The sequence below is a fragment of the Vidua chalybeata genome, chromosome 5, assembly GCF_026979565.1.
Source record: "Vidua chalybeata isolate OUT-0048 chromosome 5, bVidCha1 merged haplotype, whole genome shotgun sequence".
Taxonomy (NCBI): domain Eukaryota; kingdom Metazoa; phylum Chordata; class Aves; order Passeriformes; family Viduidae; genus Vidua; species Vidua chalybeata.
In genome coordinates, this window is record NC_071534.1 from 20202396 (window position 1) to 20218332 (window position 15937).

The 15937-nt window shown below is 48.8% G+C and overlaps 2 protein-coding genes across 2 annotated transcripts; one reads left to right on the plus strand and one right to left on the minus strand.

Annotated features, from left to right (window-relative positions):
• The first annotated feature begins 6713 nt into the window (after nucleotides 1-6713).
• LOC128788452 (urotensin-2 receptor-like) lies at nucleotides 6714-9302 on the plus strand. The gene has a single exon (XM_053943496.1). The coding sequence runs from the start codon at nucleotides 8139-8141 to the stop codon at nucleotides 9213-9215; it is 1077 nt and encodes a 358-aa protein (XP_053799471.1). The 5' UTR covers nucleotides 6714-8138; the 3' UTR covers nucleotides 9216-9302.
• Nucleotides 9303-11540: 2238 nt separating this feature from the next.
• Nucleotides 11541-15277, minus strand: LGALS1 (galectin 1). Its single transcript, XM_053944205.1, has 4 exons — nucleotides 15173-15277; nucleotides 13537-13616; nucleotides 12157-12328; nucleotides 11541-11749 (listed from the first exon to the last, which is right to left on the minus strand). Exons 1-4 carry the CDS (start codon nucleotides 15179-15181, stop codon nucleotides 11606-11608), a joined length of 405 nt encoding a protein of 134 aa, XP_053800180.1. The 5' UTR covers nucleotides 15182-15277; the 3' UTR covers nucleotides 11541-11605.
• Nucleotides 15278-15937: the final 660 nt, after the last annotated feature.

The following is a 15937-nucleotide window of genomic DNA, read 5'->3' on the forward strand; positions in this document are numbered from 1 at the left end:
CGCTGCCCGGTGGTCGCTGATTTCACAATCAGCTCCAGCCATCCCCCAACATCCTTAGCCTGTGTCTGCAAAAGAAGCTAAAAAAAAGCTCCCTAAATGGTGATTAATCATACTTGTGGTCTTGCGTTTTGCATATGTCTATAGCCTTGCAATATGCCTATAGCCCTGCAGTTTGTAGCAGTTGCTTCCTGTTTCCCAACTTCACAGATGCTTCCCCTATCTCTTAACAAGCAATCTGGTCCCTTATACTTTAATTTTATATTTCCCCCTTTAATATTCTAATTCTTTTGATGAACAAACAAGTTACCACAGTTTATCACAATCCCCCATTTTCTCTTTTACCATTTTGTTCATCAAATTGCTTTGCTGCTTCGTAGGCTAGAAGTAAAGTGTTCAGCATTGTCCTGACTAGAAACATCACTAGGACAGAGCAATAGAAAGCTAATAATTTGCCAATAAGGGTGGAGTCCTAGCCTTGTTTTTGTTTCGTAACACCCTGCTTTCTCTTTTTGGGCTTGCTGCTCTCTTGGTGTTTCGGAGGCACTTAGACTGGTCCTTTGAGGGATCCTAGTACTCGGCTGGCAATAGTTGGAGCATTTCAGCATTGTTCCACTTAGAGGGGGCTTGGCCTTTTCCTCTCTGCCTCGCTCGCCGACTCGGGTGCTTCGAGCCGCGAGGTAAACCATCTTCTCGGCAGCAGCAGTACTCGCCTGAGCGTCCCCTTTTCCGCTCCTGCCTAGCCTTGTACTGTTCCCAGTTCTTATCTTTGACCAGAGGTGGGTTGCAAGGAATCCCCTTCAGTTCCTTTCGACAACACCCTTTTATTATCTGAGCAGCAAATGGAGTGGGCTCGTTAGTATGAAAACAAGAATACTCAGGGTATATAATACTCCCTTGGTAAATATTTCCCACCACTCAGATCCAAAACTGACCCACCGATTTTCCAATTCTCCTATCCTTAGCACAGTTTCAGTTAGTTTTCGCTGAGTTTCATAGCACTCAGTACAAACCCCAATTGGTGGTCTTCCCCTCTGGCAATGGACCCACCACCGTTCTTGGCAAATTTTACATATAAAGCACACAAAAGGATAACAATCTCCACAACCTTCCTTATTACGAATCACTATATAGTCTTTAGCTAGTTTGTAATTGTATCCCTTTTGCTTCCCCTTATGGTTGATTTGGATAATGTCCACAGAGTTCATTAGTTTTTCTTAAGAGTCGCTTTCAAGTTCCCACGCTGGCTAGTCACTCTCCACTGGTTATTTGTGGCAACCGGGCCTTTCACTCAGCTGGCGTGAGTCCACCCCTTTTTGGCCGTCCTGACTGCCGTTTCTGTGATACTTGATCCCCTGGTTTTATCTTATGGATTGTGATATCCAGAGGTGGTCTCTGTGCTAACACTCTTTTCTTCCTCAATTCCTGCCTTCTGCTCATAATTTGGGTGATGTAAAATTTAATATGAGAATCTTTTAGGCAGGGGTGATCTGTGGGGGCTTCCATATCATAAGGCATTCCAGATAGCATTTCAAATGGGGAGATCCCCACATCAGTTCGGGGTTGAGTTCGAATGTTCAATAAGGCAAGAGGTAGGCACTTAACCCATGACATTTTTGTTTCCAGCATTAATTTTGTGAGTTGTTTTTTTTTTTATTTCTCCATTCATCCTTTCCACCCTCCCCGAGCTCTGTGGATGCCATGGGGTGTGATATTTCCATTGAGTTCCCAAAGCTGTCAGGACATCTTTTGCAATTTTAGAGGTGAAATGGGGTCCCCGGTCCGAGTCTAAACACTCAATTAATCCATACCAGGGGATAATTTGCTCTAATAATACTTTTACCACAGTGTTCGAAGTAGCTTGGGCCGTAGGATAAAATTCCACGTAATGGGTTAAGTGGTCTACCAGTACCAATAAATATTTATACCTCCCCACTTTTGGTAATTCTGTAAAATCTATTTGTATATGTGAAAAGGGTCGTTGTGCCAGTTCCCTTCCGCCCATTGGTCTTTCTCTTAATTGTTGTTTATTTATTCTTTGACAGGTTAAACATTGTTGGGTTACCTGTTTTGCAAGATTATAGACCCCTATGCACATATATTTAATTGCAAATTGGTCAACCAGGGCTTGAGTTCCCCAGTGGGTTTTCTCATGGATTGCTTGCAGGACCCTCATTGCCATTCCTTTTGGGAGTACCTCTCGCCCATCTGGTAGTATCCACTTGCCTCCCTCTTTTTCCTTCACCCCCATTTGGTTTAATTTTTGTTTTTCCTGTACCGTGAAGGCTAACACATGGTTAATGGGTCCATGGAACCGGCAATGTTTGTCTTGGGGGTTATCACAGGCACACTGTATCGAATCAATCCCGTATGCATCCCAACAAGCCCAACATGGTTCTTCCTCTAAGTCAGCTCCACAAGTGGAGCAATCTTCCCTTTGTGGTTTTAAACTCATTAGAGCTGCCTTTTTCGCCTCCTGGTCAGCTAAGTTATTTCCCCGTACTGAGTTTCCCATCCCCACTTGATGTCCTTTTACATGAACAATAGCTATTCTTTCCAGACCTCTCAAGGCCTGGAGCACTTTCCGAATTAATTCCCCATGTATCAACCCCTTTCCCTGTGAATTGATAAGTCCCCTTTCTTCCCAGATTTTACCAAATGTATGAACCACCCCATAAGCATATTTTGAATCAGTATAAATGGTCCCAACCTTTCCTCTTAGTAGTTCTAAAGCTCTGAGCACTGCATACAATTCACATGCTTGTGCTGACCAGCTGGGGCTAAGAGGACCAGATTCTATTTTCTTAAAAATCTTCCCATCCACAATAGCATACCCAGATTTCCTTTTCCCTTCAAGGACCCAAGAGGATCCATCTACATAATATCGATATCTTTCCTCTAATTCTTCCTCTTCGAGATCTGGTCTTATTTTTGTTTGTTCTTCTATTTGCAAAAGACAATCATGAGTTAGTCCCACAACTGGTTCCCGTATAGAAACTGGGCTGGATTTTGTAAGCTTGTGGTTTCAATACTTAACCTAGGAGAAGAAATTAGGATGCCTTCATACTTTAGGAGTCTGGCATCTGTTATCCATTTATCCGCTTTTTGTTGTAGTACTCCACGGATGTTATGAGGAGATAAAACCTTCAGTTCACTCCCAAAAGTTATCTTTCCTGCTTCTTCTACCAAAAGGGCAGCAGCCACTATCAATTGCAGACAGGCAGGCCACCCTTGACTAACAGGGTTGAGAAGCTTTGAAAGATATGCCACTGGTTTCTTTCCGCCAGCCCGTTCCTGGGCTAACACCCCGTACGCCACCCCTTCATTGACATTAATGAATAAAAAGAATGGTCTTTTTAGATCCGGGAGGCTGAGAACCGGGGCATTGACCAGTTCAGTTTTTAATGTTTTTAACTGGGTCTCATCCTCAGAGCTCCATTTTAATAGCCCGTCTGTTGTTAATTTTTCATACAGAAATTTAACTTTCCCACTAAAATTTTCAATCCATTGTCTGCAATACCCAAAAAGTCCCAGTAACTGTCGAACCTGCCTTTTAGTTTTTGGAGCTTCCAGGGAAAGTATTCCTTGGACTCTATCAGTATCCAATTTCTTAGTCCCCTGAGTCAGCCAGTGTCCGAGGTACTTAACTTCCTCTTCCACGAATTGTAATTTCGACTTTGAAACTTTGAGTCCCTTAAGGCTTAAATAATTTAGGAGTTTTATAGTTTCTTCCCTTACTCTTTCTTCTTCTTTCCCTGCAATTAATAAATCATCTACGTATTGTAGAAGCACAATCCCCTCCCCCTGTGAATATTCTGCCAATATTTGTTCCAGAGCTTGCCCAAACAAATTTGGGGATTCGGTAAACCCCTGGGGAAGGACTGTCCACCTCAATTGTTGTTTTCTATGTGTATCTGGGTCTTCCCATTCAAAAGCAAAATAATCTCTAGAAGTTTCCTTAAGGGGACAGGCCCAAAAAGCATCTTTAAGATCTATTACACTATACCACTGGTTTTCTGGGCCAAGTTGGCTTAAAATAGTATGTGGATTGGCTACAACCGGGAATCTTTCAGCTGTTCTTTTATTGATTTCCCGCAAGTCATGTGCCAATCTGTAACTGCCATTTGGTTTCTTTACCGGCAGAATGGGGGTATTGAAAGGGGACATGCAGGGTTCTAAAAGTCCCTTTTCCAAAAGTCTCTTTATCTCTGTTTTTAGTCCTTCCCTCCCCTCTTTGGGTATGGGATATTGCCGAATCCTGACAGGGATTTCTGGGTTCCTGATAGTTACCTCAAAGGGTTCAATATTTAATTTCCCCACACTGTCGGGGGTATACCAAACTTCTGGGTTAATCTTTTTCTCGTCTTCAGCCCGGAGAGGATATAGTTTTACTGTTAGTTCTCCCTTTTTTTGCCTCTATCCCTATCCCCAACTCAACCATCAAATCTCTCCCTAATAGATTATAATCTGCTTCTGGAACTAGTAAAAATGACCCAATTCCTAATTTAGAATCACTTTCTAAGAGTACATCCTTAATTACAGGTACTCCAAAGGGTTCCCCTTTGGCCCCAATCACCTGTATTATTTCAGGTGAAACCTTACACCCTTGGGGAAGGGTCTGGACGGTTGATCTCTCCGCCCCTGAGTCCACAAGGAACTCATATTCTCGTTGCTGGGGACCTATCTTTAATTTTACCAGGGGCTCTGTTCTTTCCCTTGTCCCCAGCAAATAGAGCTCCTGACCCCTTAATCTTCTTTGAACTGTTCCTCATCAGCAATCTTCTGCCGACACTCTCTCCTCATGTGTCCCTTCTTCCCACAACAGAAACAGACAATGCTCTCTCCACCTCTCGACTTCCCTTCAAACCAACTCTCGACTTCCCTTCAAACCAACTTCGCTGGACGTCAGTCCGACCTCTGGACTGACCTCCAGTTCCCCCCTCCGGGGACTCCGCTGTCCCCTCCCACTGCTGCTAACACGATTCCAGACTGCTTTTTAAAACTCTCATCCTCTCTCCCAACACACACCTTTTGAGTCTCTCACAACAACTCATCCAATCCTCTCGCCTGCCATCCCTCCAACTTCTCCAACTTCTTCCGAATGTCCACCCAAGAATCGACCACAAAATGCACCTTCAAAAGTGTCTCACCCTCTGGGGTATTGGGGTCCACCCCTGAATACAACTGGAAAGCTTTCTTCAATCTCTCCCACTATCCAAAGAGCTGCATATTTGCTCTCCTCTTGGTTAAAGGGCTCTTTGGAGTTAATATATATATATATTTAGAGCTTGACAGATCCAATCCTCAAACGACCCAAACACGGGCCAATACAGCTGGTCTCCCCCTATCCGTTTACTCCCCACAAATTTTCATACAATAATGGATCATTTTAACCCTATCTTTTCCTTTTCTAGAAGGAAAGGCATCCCAATACTTTACCGTTAAGCCTAGTGGAAGTTTTACCGAGATTCTCCCACCCATGGGTTCAGCAGATTTACTTTTTCTCTGACCCATCTTCTAGAGTGCCTTCTCACACTCAACACAAACAATACGACAGTCGCTTCCCCCAGTTCGTGGCCCACTCCGTCGCCGGATATGGGAAACGCACTACTATGGGGTCCACACTCACTTGGGGAATCTGAGCTGCCAGTTCCCCTCTCACACACACGTTCGCATTCGCTACACTCCAGGACTCCCACCCCTGACCGAGCGACCGGGCGGACCGGACTACTCACGTCTTTCCGGCGCCTCCGTTTCTCGACCGGGGCTTCGCCCTGTGTGTCTTCTTATTCACCTCAATCACCCCGGGACTACACACCCCTAAACGACTCTTAAAGACCCCGTTTCCGGGGTCGAGGCTTTGTCCTTTTCACATGCACTCCGGAGCCCGCTTGTACGGGGCCCACCGTCTTTTTCACACGCATTCCGGAGCCCGCTTGTACGGGGCCCACCGAGCACATACACTTATACTAAATTAGTAAGCCGAAACTTGGGGAAGTTTCTCCGGGGATCCCCCGCCCCAGGAACTTTGACGCAGTCCACCTCCGCGTCTGGGTTAGGCCCGCTTGCTCTCCTCCTAACCCAGGAGCCTCCCCACCGAGGGTAATTTGACGCCGAGGGGGGTGCAGCTCCCCCCCTCCGACGTCCCCCAACCCTGGATGCTCTTGGAACATTAGTCCCTCAATCCAGCAGATTTGAATCAACCCTGGATGCTCTTGGAATATTAATCCCTCAATCCAGCAGGTTTGAATCAACCCTGGATGCTCTTGGAATATTAATCCCTCAATCCAGCAGGTTTTAATCAACCCTGGAAAAAGGAGGCCCACCACCCACCGGGGGCTACTTACGCTTCCTGCGTGTTCACTCTTCCGCGGTTCTTCGTGCACAAAGATTAACGGGGGTACCTTTGCTTGCTACTGAGTTTTAGGTTCGTCGGTAAAGGCCCAAGGAGGAAGCCCCCCCTTAGGGCCACTGCAAAAAGGCGGTGGGGCGCCTCACCCTAGTGGGGCCTCCCTCCCGGGTTTCGGCACCAAATTGTGATAAATTGAGGTGAATAATTTGATTCAGCCTTTTTAAGGTCAATTAGAATTTTATTAATTACAGCAAGCAGTAGCAAACAAAACAGCGCTGGGTGGGTAGGGGTCTCCTAACCGCCCCTCCTGCAGTGTCCCACACTGCAGTGCCCCACGCCCCACTCCCCTTATTCAGTCTCTTTTATAGTTTCTTGGAGGTTTCTTCATTCGCGTCTCTTGCGATAGCGGTGGGCGTAGCTTGAGCATCCCTCTGCATCGTGTCTGCATTGTGTCGAGGCAGGTGATCATTGGTTTCACAATCGGTTCTGGACAGTGATGGGCGTACCCGGAGCACTCCCACACCGTCCACTCCGGTGGCCGCCGCCCGGTGGTCGCTGATTTCACAATCAGCTCCAGCCATCCCCCAACATCCTTAGCCTGTGTCTGCAAAAGAAGCTAAAAAAAGCTCCCTATATGGTGATTAATCATACTTGTGATCTTGCGTTTTGCATATGTCTATAGCCTTGCAATATGCCTATAGCCCTGCAGTTTGTAGCAGTTGCTTCCTGTTTCCCAACTTCACAAATGCTTCCCCTATCTCCTAACAAGCAATCTGGTCCCTTATACTTTAATTTTATATTTCCCCCTTTAATATTCTAATTCTTTTGATGAACAAACAAGTTACCACAGTTTATCACACATCCACAACACCCAAATCTCAAAAGGCCCTGATGTCCTTGTGAGGGAGCGGGGGACAGGTTCTTTCAGTCTGGCTTGGCTAGGGAGAGTTGTGTGGCTGCTCCCTGCCTATTGCACTTCCAGGGCTGGGCCTTGTTTCCCTTCTAAAGCCACAGCATGATGCTTTCCACCCTCCTTGCCATATTATGGAGTCTTGTCTTTCAGTTGTCTTCTGTCTCAAATGAGGACAACTGTACAAGGAGAAATGGGATAAAGAAAGGGAAACAAGAACAAGAAGGAAGACGGAGCAGGATAAAGGAAGATATGGGGAAAGAAAGCATGTCTGCCAGAAAGAGGAGGGAGCCACTGGGGCTCCTCAACTAGTGGCTAAAAGCTCAGTATAAATTTGGAACTGTATTCACACCGGTGTGTGAAGCTGTGAGTCGGGCATATTCCTCCATGCAGTGGTCAAGGCAGCTCTCAGGGGGTTGGTTCAGTGGGGCAGGGCTCACCTCTCCAAAGTCTGTCTGAGCTGACAGACTTGGGAGCAGAAATCTACTTGTTCATCCACTGTTTCTGTGGGCCCAGCAAACTCTGGAGAAGCAACAAAACTAGCGAAGAAAAGAGACATTTCCTCCTGGCTGGCAGAGGTTACCTCGCATGTATTGGTCTTGAAGGAAAAGGCAGTGTCCCTTTCTTGGCTCTTTTATGGTTAAGGAAAACAGCTGGACAGAGCTTGTGATCGACAACATCAGCAAAATGGACTGGGCAGCTGGAGGTGAGGAATAGACTTCTCTGGAGCACCCTGTCTATGTCTGATGACCTCTCCCCATTCTTCCCTTGGCTGCTTTGCTGTTAAGGCTAGACGTGTCCCGTACAGTGAGGGCGGAAGGCAGGAGGAAGGAACAGGTCTCTGAGAGCTTGATTTGCTCTTGCTTAACTTATCCAAAGATGTCTTACAACACTTCTCTCAGCCCAAGTCCTAGAGAGGATCCCAAGGGTGGCAGCTTCTTGGAGGAAAGCAGTGGTGAGGGTGATGACAGCAATGTCTTGGTAGGGGACAGCCTGGTCACAGGGCCACTGGGTGCAGTGCTGCTGGTCATGTGCCTCACTGGGATGGTGGGGAACATCTACACAGTCGCAGTGGCCTCTGGCAGGGTGGCAGGCTGCTCAGCAGGCTCCCTGGGGGTCTACATGATCAACCTTGCCCTGGCTGACCTCCTGTACCTTTCCACCATCCCCTTTGTGGTTTGCACCTACTTCGCCCACAACTGGTTCTTGGGAGATGTGGGTTGCAGGCTTTCACTCAGCCTGGACCTCCTCACCATGCACACCAGCATCTTCCTCCTGACTGCCATGAGCCTGGAGAGGTACTGGGCGGTGGCCAAGCCTCTGTGGGCCAGGCGGGCCAGCAATGCCTACCGCAAACTGGCCAGCGCCGTCCTCTGGCTCCTCTCGCTCCTGCTCACGGCCCCCATGATGGTGATGACTGAGCTGCGGGAGGGGAACGGCCCCTGCAAGCGCATCTGCATCCCCACCTGGACGCCATCAGCTTTCTGGCTCTACCTGACGGTGCTGTTCACCACCAGCGTCCTGGCACCTGGCGCCGTGCTGGGCATCGTGTACACCCGCCTGGCCCAGGCGTACCAGTCCTCGGCCTGGGGCCCGGGGCTGCTGGTGGCCGGCCGGGCCCCTGCCCAGCGGCTCATCTCCAGGATCTCTGCCATCGTGGTGGCCTACTGGGCCTGCTTCCTCCCCTTCTGGGCCTGGCAGCTGGCCGGGCTGTACCAGGGAGAGGGGCTGGGCATCGGCCCCACTGCCCAGGCCTACCTTAACTTCGGTGTCACCTGCCTGGCCTATGGCAACAGCTGTGTCAACCCCTTCCTCTACACCCTGCTTGCCAGCAGCTACTGCTGCCGGCGCCATGGCCACACTGGGACGGGCGTGGCACGGCCTGCTGCACCCTCTCAGCAGGCTGTGGGAAGCCACAGCATCCCCCGGCTTTCAGGGAGTCGTGGGGGTCTGTGAGGGAAAGCGAAGGGTGAGCAGGCTGGGAACATCTGACCTTTGGTTGGGGTCATGTTGAGAAATAAAAGTGTGTCACCTTCCATGCAAGCATGCAGTGTGTTCTGTCAATGTTGTTGCAGTGCTTTCCCTTTTGCATGGCTGCTCATCCTGCTCAGCTGGGCGGGGAGAGTGCTTGTCTCAGGGATCCTGACTCCATCCTCAGATCCTTCAGCTCTCACACACTAGCCTCCGCCTTGCACAAGGCTGGGGAGTGGGTGGAAGGGAGCAGTCAGCTTCAATATATCTAAATTATATATCTGGGGAACCTTTGCCACCCCTCATCTCCTTGCTAGCAACGGGCCAAGCCATAACAAAGTCAGGACAATTGTGAGTCACAGATTTCACAAGAACAGTGAGTCACTGCAAGAAACAGCCACGCTAGCAGGAGACCTCACTAAGGTTCATTCTCCTGTGGTAAAGCTACCACTGAGCTCTCTTCAAGAAACTGTCACAAAAAAAATCTTTGAAGAATCTAAAGAAAGATTGCCAAGTGCAATTAAGAGGCATTGCAGGATTCCCCTGTAGTACAGTGCAGGGAGTCCAGTACATTTGCTTAGCTTTCAACATCAGCCCAGCAGAGGAAGCTGCAAGGAGAGAGCTCTCCTCTGTGTCCATCATGACAGTTCATGGCACCCTCACCAGCACCATGGCCCTGCTGTCATTGAGGGAAATACCCAATTCTCTGACCTACCAATGTACCCCAGTCTGCCAGACTGTGTCAACACCACTGTGTAAACTGAGCCAAGTCTCTTGCCTTGAGACCATCTAGCCTAGCATGGCTCATTTCCATACTGCTGAGCTTCTCCAGAAAGGATGGCTTCATCCTTATCACGCCATGGGAAGAGTCCCCAAGCTATGCTGTCCCCCTGCCATTCCTATGCACAGGGTGGCAATGCTAGATGTCATGTTTACAATTGTAGATGTAGCCCTAAAAAGAGTGTGATGTGATCATCCAAAGCAGATGGGCTTTGGGCAACACAGGACTTCAAGAGAGATCCAGCTGCAGAGCCTCAAGTTGCTTGTACACCCCAAGTGCCCCTACCTTTCAGCTAAGCTCTCATCTTATCTCTCTTCCTTCTCAGACTCACAATTCCTAGCAGCCCAGCCTCTCTCTGCATGGGTACCCAGGACACAGGACCTGGCAGAGCCTCATGAATTATGAAATAAGAATGGCAGGTACAGCTGCTGCAGGGGAAAGTCCCTGTTCTCCAGCTGCTCTGGAGACTGCTTAATGTGAGGAATTAGCCCAGCCAGGCCTGCAGGGAATCCTGTAGTACATCAAATTGTTAGTGCTTTGTGTTGCTTGTGGCCAAGTCTTTCATCCCAGACCAAGCTGGTGACTGCTGTGCCCTGTGGATAGGGCAGATCCCACCTTTCCCACACCCACTAGGCACAGCATGCTCAGCAGCAGCACCAAGGCAGCATTAGACTGAGAGAGACCCCAAGGCAGCTATGCAGTAACATCAAACATGCCTGACTGCCTCAGACTCCTCAGGGTCTAGCCTCAGTTTAGACTGAGAACTGCTCAGGTTCATTTGGGCCACGTAAAATGGAGCAAAAGCACACAGCACACATCCTTAGCATCCCGCATTCCAGCTGGACATTGCTGCCTCCCTCAGCTCTGGATGGAACAGCCAAAGCACAAGGGGCAGAATAAAACCAGACATCTCCACATTGCTGCCTTCCCGTGCCACAGCACAACACTTTGTGCTCCTGCAGTTACTGGAAGAAAGGATTTGGATAAGGAACTCTCTACATGCTCTGCCACACCCAGCAAAGCAGCTTTTCTACTGTCTCCATACAGCAGTAAGAGGTGCCAAGCAGACATAGGAGTGGAACCAGCCTCTACAGAAGGCTGCAGCCAAAACTAGCGCAAGTTGAGAATTTTGCCCTCACTCCATGCCTCACTAGGCTCACCTAGCACAGCCACTCAGTGCTGTCTGATGTCAGCGAGGAGTTTAGGCAATTTATTCAGGCAGTGTAAGGTGTCAATCTAGACCTCAACAGCAGGTGACCTTGCTTAAAGGATGCTTTTACTCTCCCCTGAGTGACAATTAGCCCCAATGCCTCCTTCTGCAACTGTCCTTGGACTTTTAACCTTCTGTCTTCCCAGGCTTTTAACCTTCATTCTCTTCTTCATCCATGACTTTCAAGGACTAAGGCTGAGTCAATTGCACCCACTTATGGTACTCAAGCAAAACTGGCTACCCCTATCCACCCACTCCCAGCAAGGTGCCCAACCCATGTGGACTCACAATATTAAACAGATTAGATTTTGAGACTTAGTACACCAAAACTCTTATTTATTGATTGCTTTTTCTGTATCTTTGAGATGGAGGTGTCAGAGGAAGTTATTCCCAGCTGAGGGACTGAAGTGTGAAGTCCCCTTTTGCATCAAAGTAGTCAAAGACACAGAGGTTAAGCCGGTTAGGGAACGTGAACTGGTGGCCTGGCAGGTGGACTGTCACATCATTTTGGTTGACACCAAAAGTGACCTGCAAGGCAAATGGAAAAGTTAGAGAAAGTTCCCTCGAGCCTCTGCAGCACTGCTGTGCCACCCTCCGCTTCACAGGGTGAACAAGCTCAGTAGAATAACCTGTTCATCAACAGCAGGAGTGTTACTCTGGTCTCCCAAGAGATGCCCATTCCCTGCTCTGTTCAATAGTAGCATCTTTGAGCCAGATGGAGCTTAAACATTTGATCCCCACCCTCCATCAGAGCTCAGAGCCCTGAGTGGTGGCACTGGCCAAGCAGGAGAAGCCAGCCACCTCCTGTACAGACAGCCCTGAGACAGCCCTTGCAGCTGGGTGTCCTGTGCCAAACGCCCTCTCTTCACCAGAGCATGTACAGAGAGTGTATATATATATATATATATATATATATAAATATATGCATGCCTCACCTCTGCTGTGCCCCCTCTCTGGAAAGGAAAGACAGTTTCCCTGTGCTCTGCACCCCACTCTTCCACCTTCTTTGAGTTGCACACGATGGTGTTCACATCGCCATAAGCATCAAAACGGGCATTGAAGTGAAGTCCGACGAGGGTAGCATCCTTGCCCAGATTGAACACAAAGCTACAGAGAAAAAAAAAAAAAAAAAGCAGACATCAATACACCTAAAAAAAAAAATTCAATACTATAGTAACATGTTTCTCATTACTATGAGCATCCCTGGGTCTGTTTCTTCAAGCCCAGCTGAGGGTAACCTAAGAGAAACCCTTTGCTAAATTACACAGCTTCCCTAAAAAGGTGGTGCTGTGGCAATAAGGGCACTTTTCTGGAGTGATAGGCTCCAGAGTGCCATCCCTGGGAGAGACACCAGTTCCTCAAAGCTTTTAACAAGAGAATGGTTCAGTACACTGAACAGAGTTATCATACACCCAAACCAATTCCCAAGGAGTCAGTTACTTTCCATAGATTTCCTTTCAGTCCTGAACAGTTAGCTAGTGCTGTATCCTCCCTGACAGCCACTGCCTTCTCCCCATCCTACAGGCGGCTGAAATAAACACCATATCATTAGCTATCCCAAAGTATCTGCAACAGCAGCGGGAGAAAGTTTCCTAGCCTAGTGTCCACCTTGCCTTCAGGCCTCTCACCGAGATGAGAAGAGGCATATTACCTGGCAAGAGAAAGCCTGGGAGGCTTCACTCAGACAGTATCAAACTTCAAAGGCACTGGGAAGAGCTGGGACATGTTTCCTGGAACACCGCTAGTTCTGGTACAGCAGCTACAGGCTCCACCTTACCTGCAAAGGGCCCCCCCCAGCCACAGACCTGCACAAGGGCTGGGGGCTGCTGCAGAGGCTTCACTGGGAAACCCAGCCACCCTGACCCCTGCACATTTAGGGGTACATTTCCACTTAAGCCCACCTGCTTGCTCACCACCTTTCTTCCTTCTTTCCCCACCAGCATGTGAGAGGCAAATCCACTGGGGCACCATAAATGTCCCTACTCCTGGCCATCTTCGTGCAGGGGAGAGGATGTGGTGGAGCAGATGGTCTCAAACCAAATCTCAGTAGAGACACAGCTTACATTTCCTTCACCCTGCACTAGAGAGGATGTGGTCACTGCCAGCGTGTGCAGTTGGAACTTCACAGCTGCTTTGGCTTAGCCCCTTGGCAGTACTGTGTCTGCAATGTGCATTAGGTGATGACTCACTGGAAGCACTGCTGGTGTTAACCCCTTCTCCTCTTCCACCCAAGGGACAGAGTCCTTTTGCCACCACCTTTTGCAGACCCTCAGTGCGGTGCCCTGGCCGTGCCTGGGCAGGACAGCACAACTCACCTCTTGGCATTTGGTGCAATTTTCCCCTTGACAGTGAGGCGCTGGCCAGGCTTGAGACCCAAGTTGGTGCACACTGGTCCCTGGGGAACATGGAAGCAGAGATGTTAGCTCAGTACCTGTTGGTTCACTTGTTCTGACTTGGCAGCTTTCCCTGCTGCCTTTCAAGACATGCTTTGCTTTGGACCCATGGAGAAACAGGGAAGCTCCCTTGCCCTAGGGCATTGCAGCAAGGACATCCCAGAGAAGTTACCCCAATCACATGGTACATTTGATTGGAGCTCGATTTCCTAATCTGCCTCCTGCTGCTCTCATCAACATATCTGTATTTCACAGCAGTGAAGGGTAAGTACCTGCACACTCCAATCACACCCACCCCATCCCAAACACACCCATGTGCCTTGCGGGTCTTGTGTCATCACACACAAATCTGTCTGGGATGGATGGCAAGGATGAAGACTCCACTCCCTTCTCCTACCTCGTATTTGAACTTCAAGCCTTGCCCAGGTCCAAGGACTCAGACACCTTGCTTCCCATCTCCCAACGGCTTGAACTTTTTTTTTATGTAGGCTCAGTATTTGCAAGAACATTCTTCTGCTCCACAGAGATACCTGCCCCCCATCTTCTCTCTAGGAGGACCAAAGCATCCTGGCAAAACCATATGTACTCATTTTTCATCACAGCAGAGCCAAGACCTCAAGAATACTGAAAATCTTTTCCTACTCCATCTTAAAAAATAAGCTTGCTCTTGGGACAATCCCTGCTTAATCAACCTCAGCCTAATGAAAGGCAAATCAAAGAAATGCAATCACTCTTCTGACATAAGCATCTCCCTAGCAGTCACAGAATAGTTAGGGCTGGAAGGGATCTTGGAGATCAAGTCCAACCCCCCCTGCTAAAGTAGGTTCACGTAGAGCAGGTTGCAGTGTCATGTTCAGGTGGTTTTTGAATACCTCCTGAGCAGCAGACTCCACAACTTCTCCGGGCAGCCTGTTCCAGTGCTCCGTCACCCTCACAGTGAGGAAGTTTTTTCTCATATTCAACTATAACTCTCTCTGTTTCAGTTTGTGCCTCGTGCCCCTTCCCCTGTTGCTGGGCAACTCTGTAAAGAGTCTGGCCCCATGCTGTTGATACCTGCTCTTAAGATAACCTCTCTAACTTCTTAAGGTATTTGAACATAGTCCTTGACATTCACAGAACACTTTAGTAAGGCACATTCCTTCCAAGAAAGAGAAGAATAACAATTCAATGACTCATGAAAACTTCAGCAGAAAGCAAGCAGCAAGGCTGCCCAGAGAAGATGCTCAGACATCAATAAATGTTACTGCAGCAGCTTCTCCAGAGTAGAGCTGCAGTAAAACAGGTTACCCCAGCTTAGGACACAGCCCAGCGAGGATCTCCACACGTACTGCCCCAAAGGGATCCTACAGGAAAAAAGAACCACCGCTGCCAGAACACAAAATAGCAGCCAGCCCTCTGTAGTGGATGCAGCAGGGATGGTCCCTCACCAGTAGCAGGCACCCAGGTCTAACAGACCCTCCTATGCTGGGGCTGATGTGCAGGCTAGCACAAGCACCCTCACACCCAGCCAATACAGCCCCACCTCCAGCAAAGCTGCCCCATCCCTTTCTCTACTCACGCAAGACATCGTGCTGCTCTGCAGGGTAGTGCTCCTCTTCACAGAAGCGCAAGGGTCCCAGGCAAGTAGCTGCTAGAGCCCAACCCTTGCCTTTAAATAGATGGAGAGCTGAGTTGTCCCAGCCCTTCTCCACCCCATGCACCAATGAGAAGGGTAGCAGGGGTTGGTTTTGGGAGGAGGGAGGGTCTATTTGACAGAGCTGCCTCCTCCCGCACTCACCCAGCCTCCTCTCCAGGATGCTGAACACAGCCCTTCCAAACAGACTGTGGGCCACTCCAGGAGGAGATCCAGCTCTGTGTGGTCCTGAATCCAATGGAAAATAGTTTTACAATGAATGTTTTATTATCCAAGGCTCTTATCCCACATGGAAAATGGTCACATGGATGGAGACTTGGCAGGAGGGGTCTGTAGTGAGGGCGGGGCTCTTCAGCTCTAGTTAAATCAGGAGAAGAAGAAATGTTGCTGAGCACAGGTAGTACCTAAAAAACTCGTAGTCCAGGTGAAACCCCAGTAAGAGAGGACTGGAGCTGCATGCAGGGGCACCCGGCTGCACTATGAATCCTTTCTGTCCCCAGAGACTGCCCAGCTGCTGACCCAGCCTTTACCACCCACTTTTGTAGGTATGGAAACCAAAGGAGGGAAAACAGTTCTTTTTCTACAGAACCCATAGGCACCTTCGAAACTGTACAGTTCATCTTGGCTGCAGGGCAGAGTAAGCCAGGAGGAAGCCGCCTTGGAAAGTTGGGAAGAAATTATCTGGGAAAG

Coding starts and splice junctions, on each gene's coding strand:
- LOC128788452 (XM_053943496.1), top strand. CDS start 8,139: ATGTCTTACAACACTTCTCTCAGCCCAAGTCCTAGAGAGGATCCCAAG.
- LGALS1 (XM_053944205.1), bottom strand. Junction 12,329..13,536: donor ATTGCACCAAATGCCAAGAG/GTGAGTTGTGCT, acceptor TTTTCTCTGTAG/CTTTGTGTTCAATCTGGGCA. Junction 11,750..12,156: donor AGAGAGGGGGCACAGCAGAG/GTGAGGCATGCA, acceptor TTTGCCTTGCAG/GTCACTTTTGGTGTCAACCA.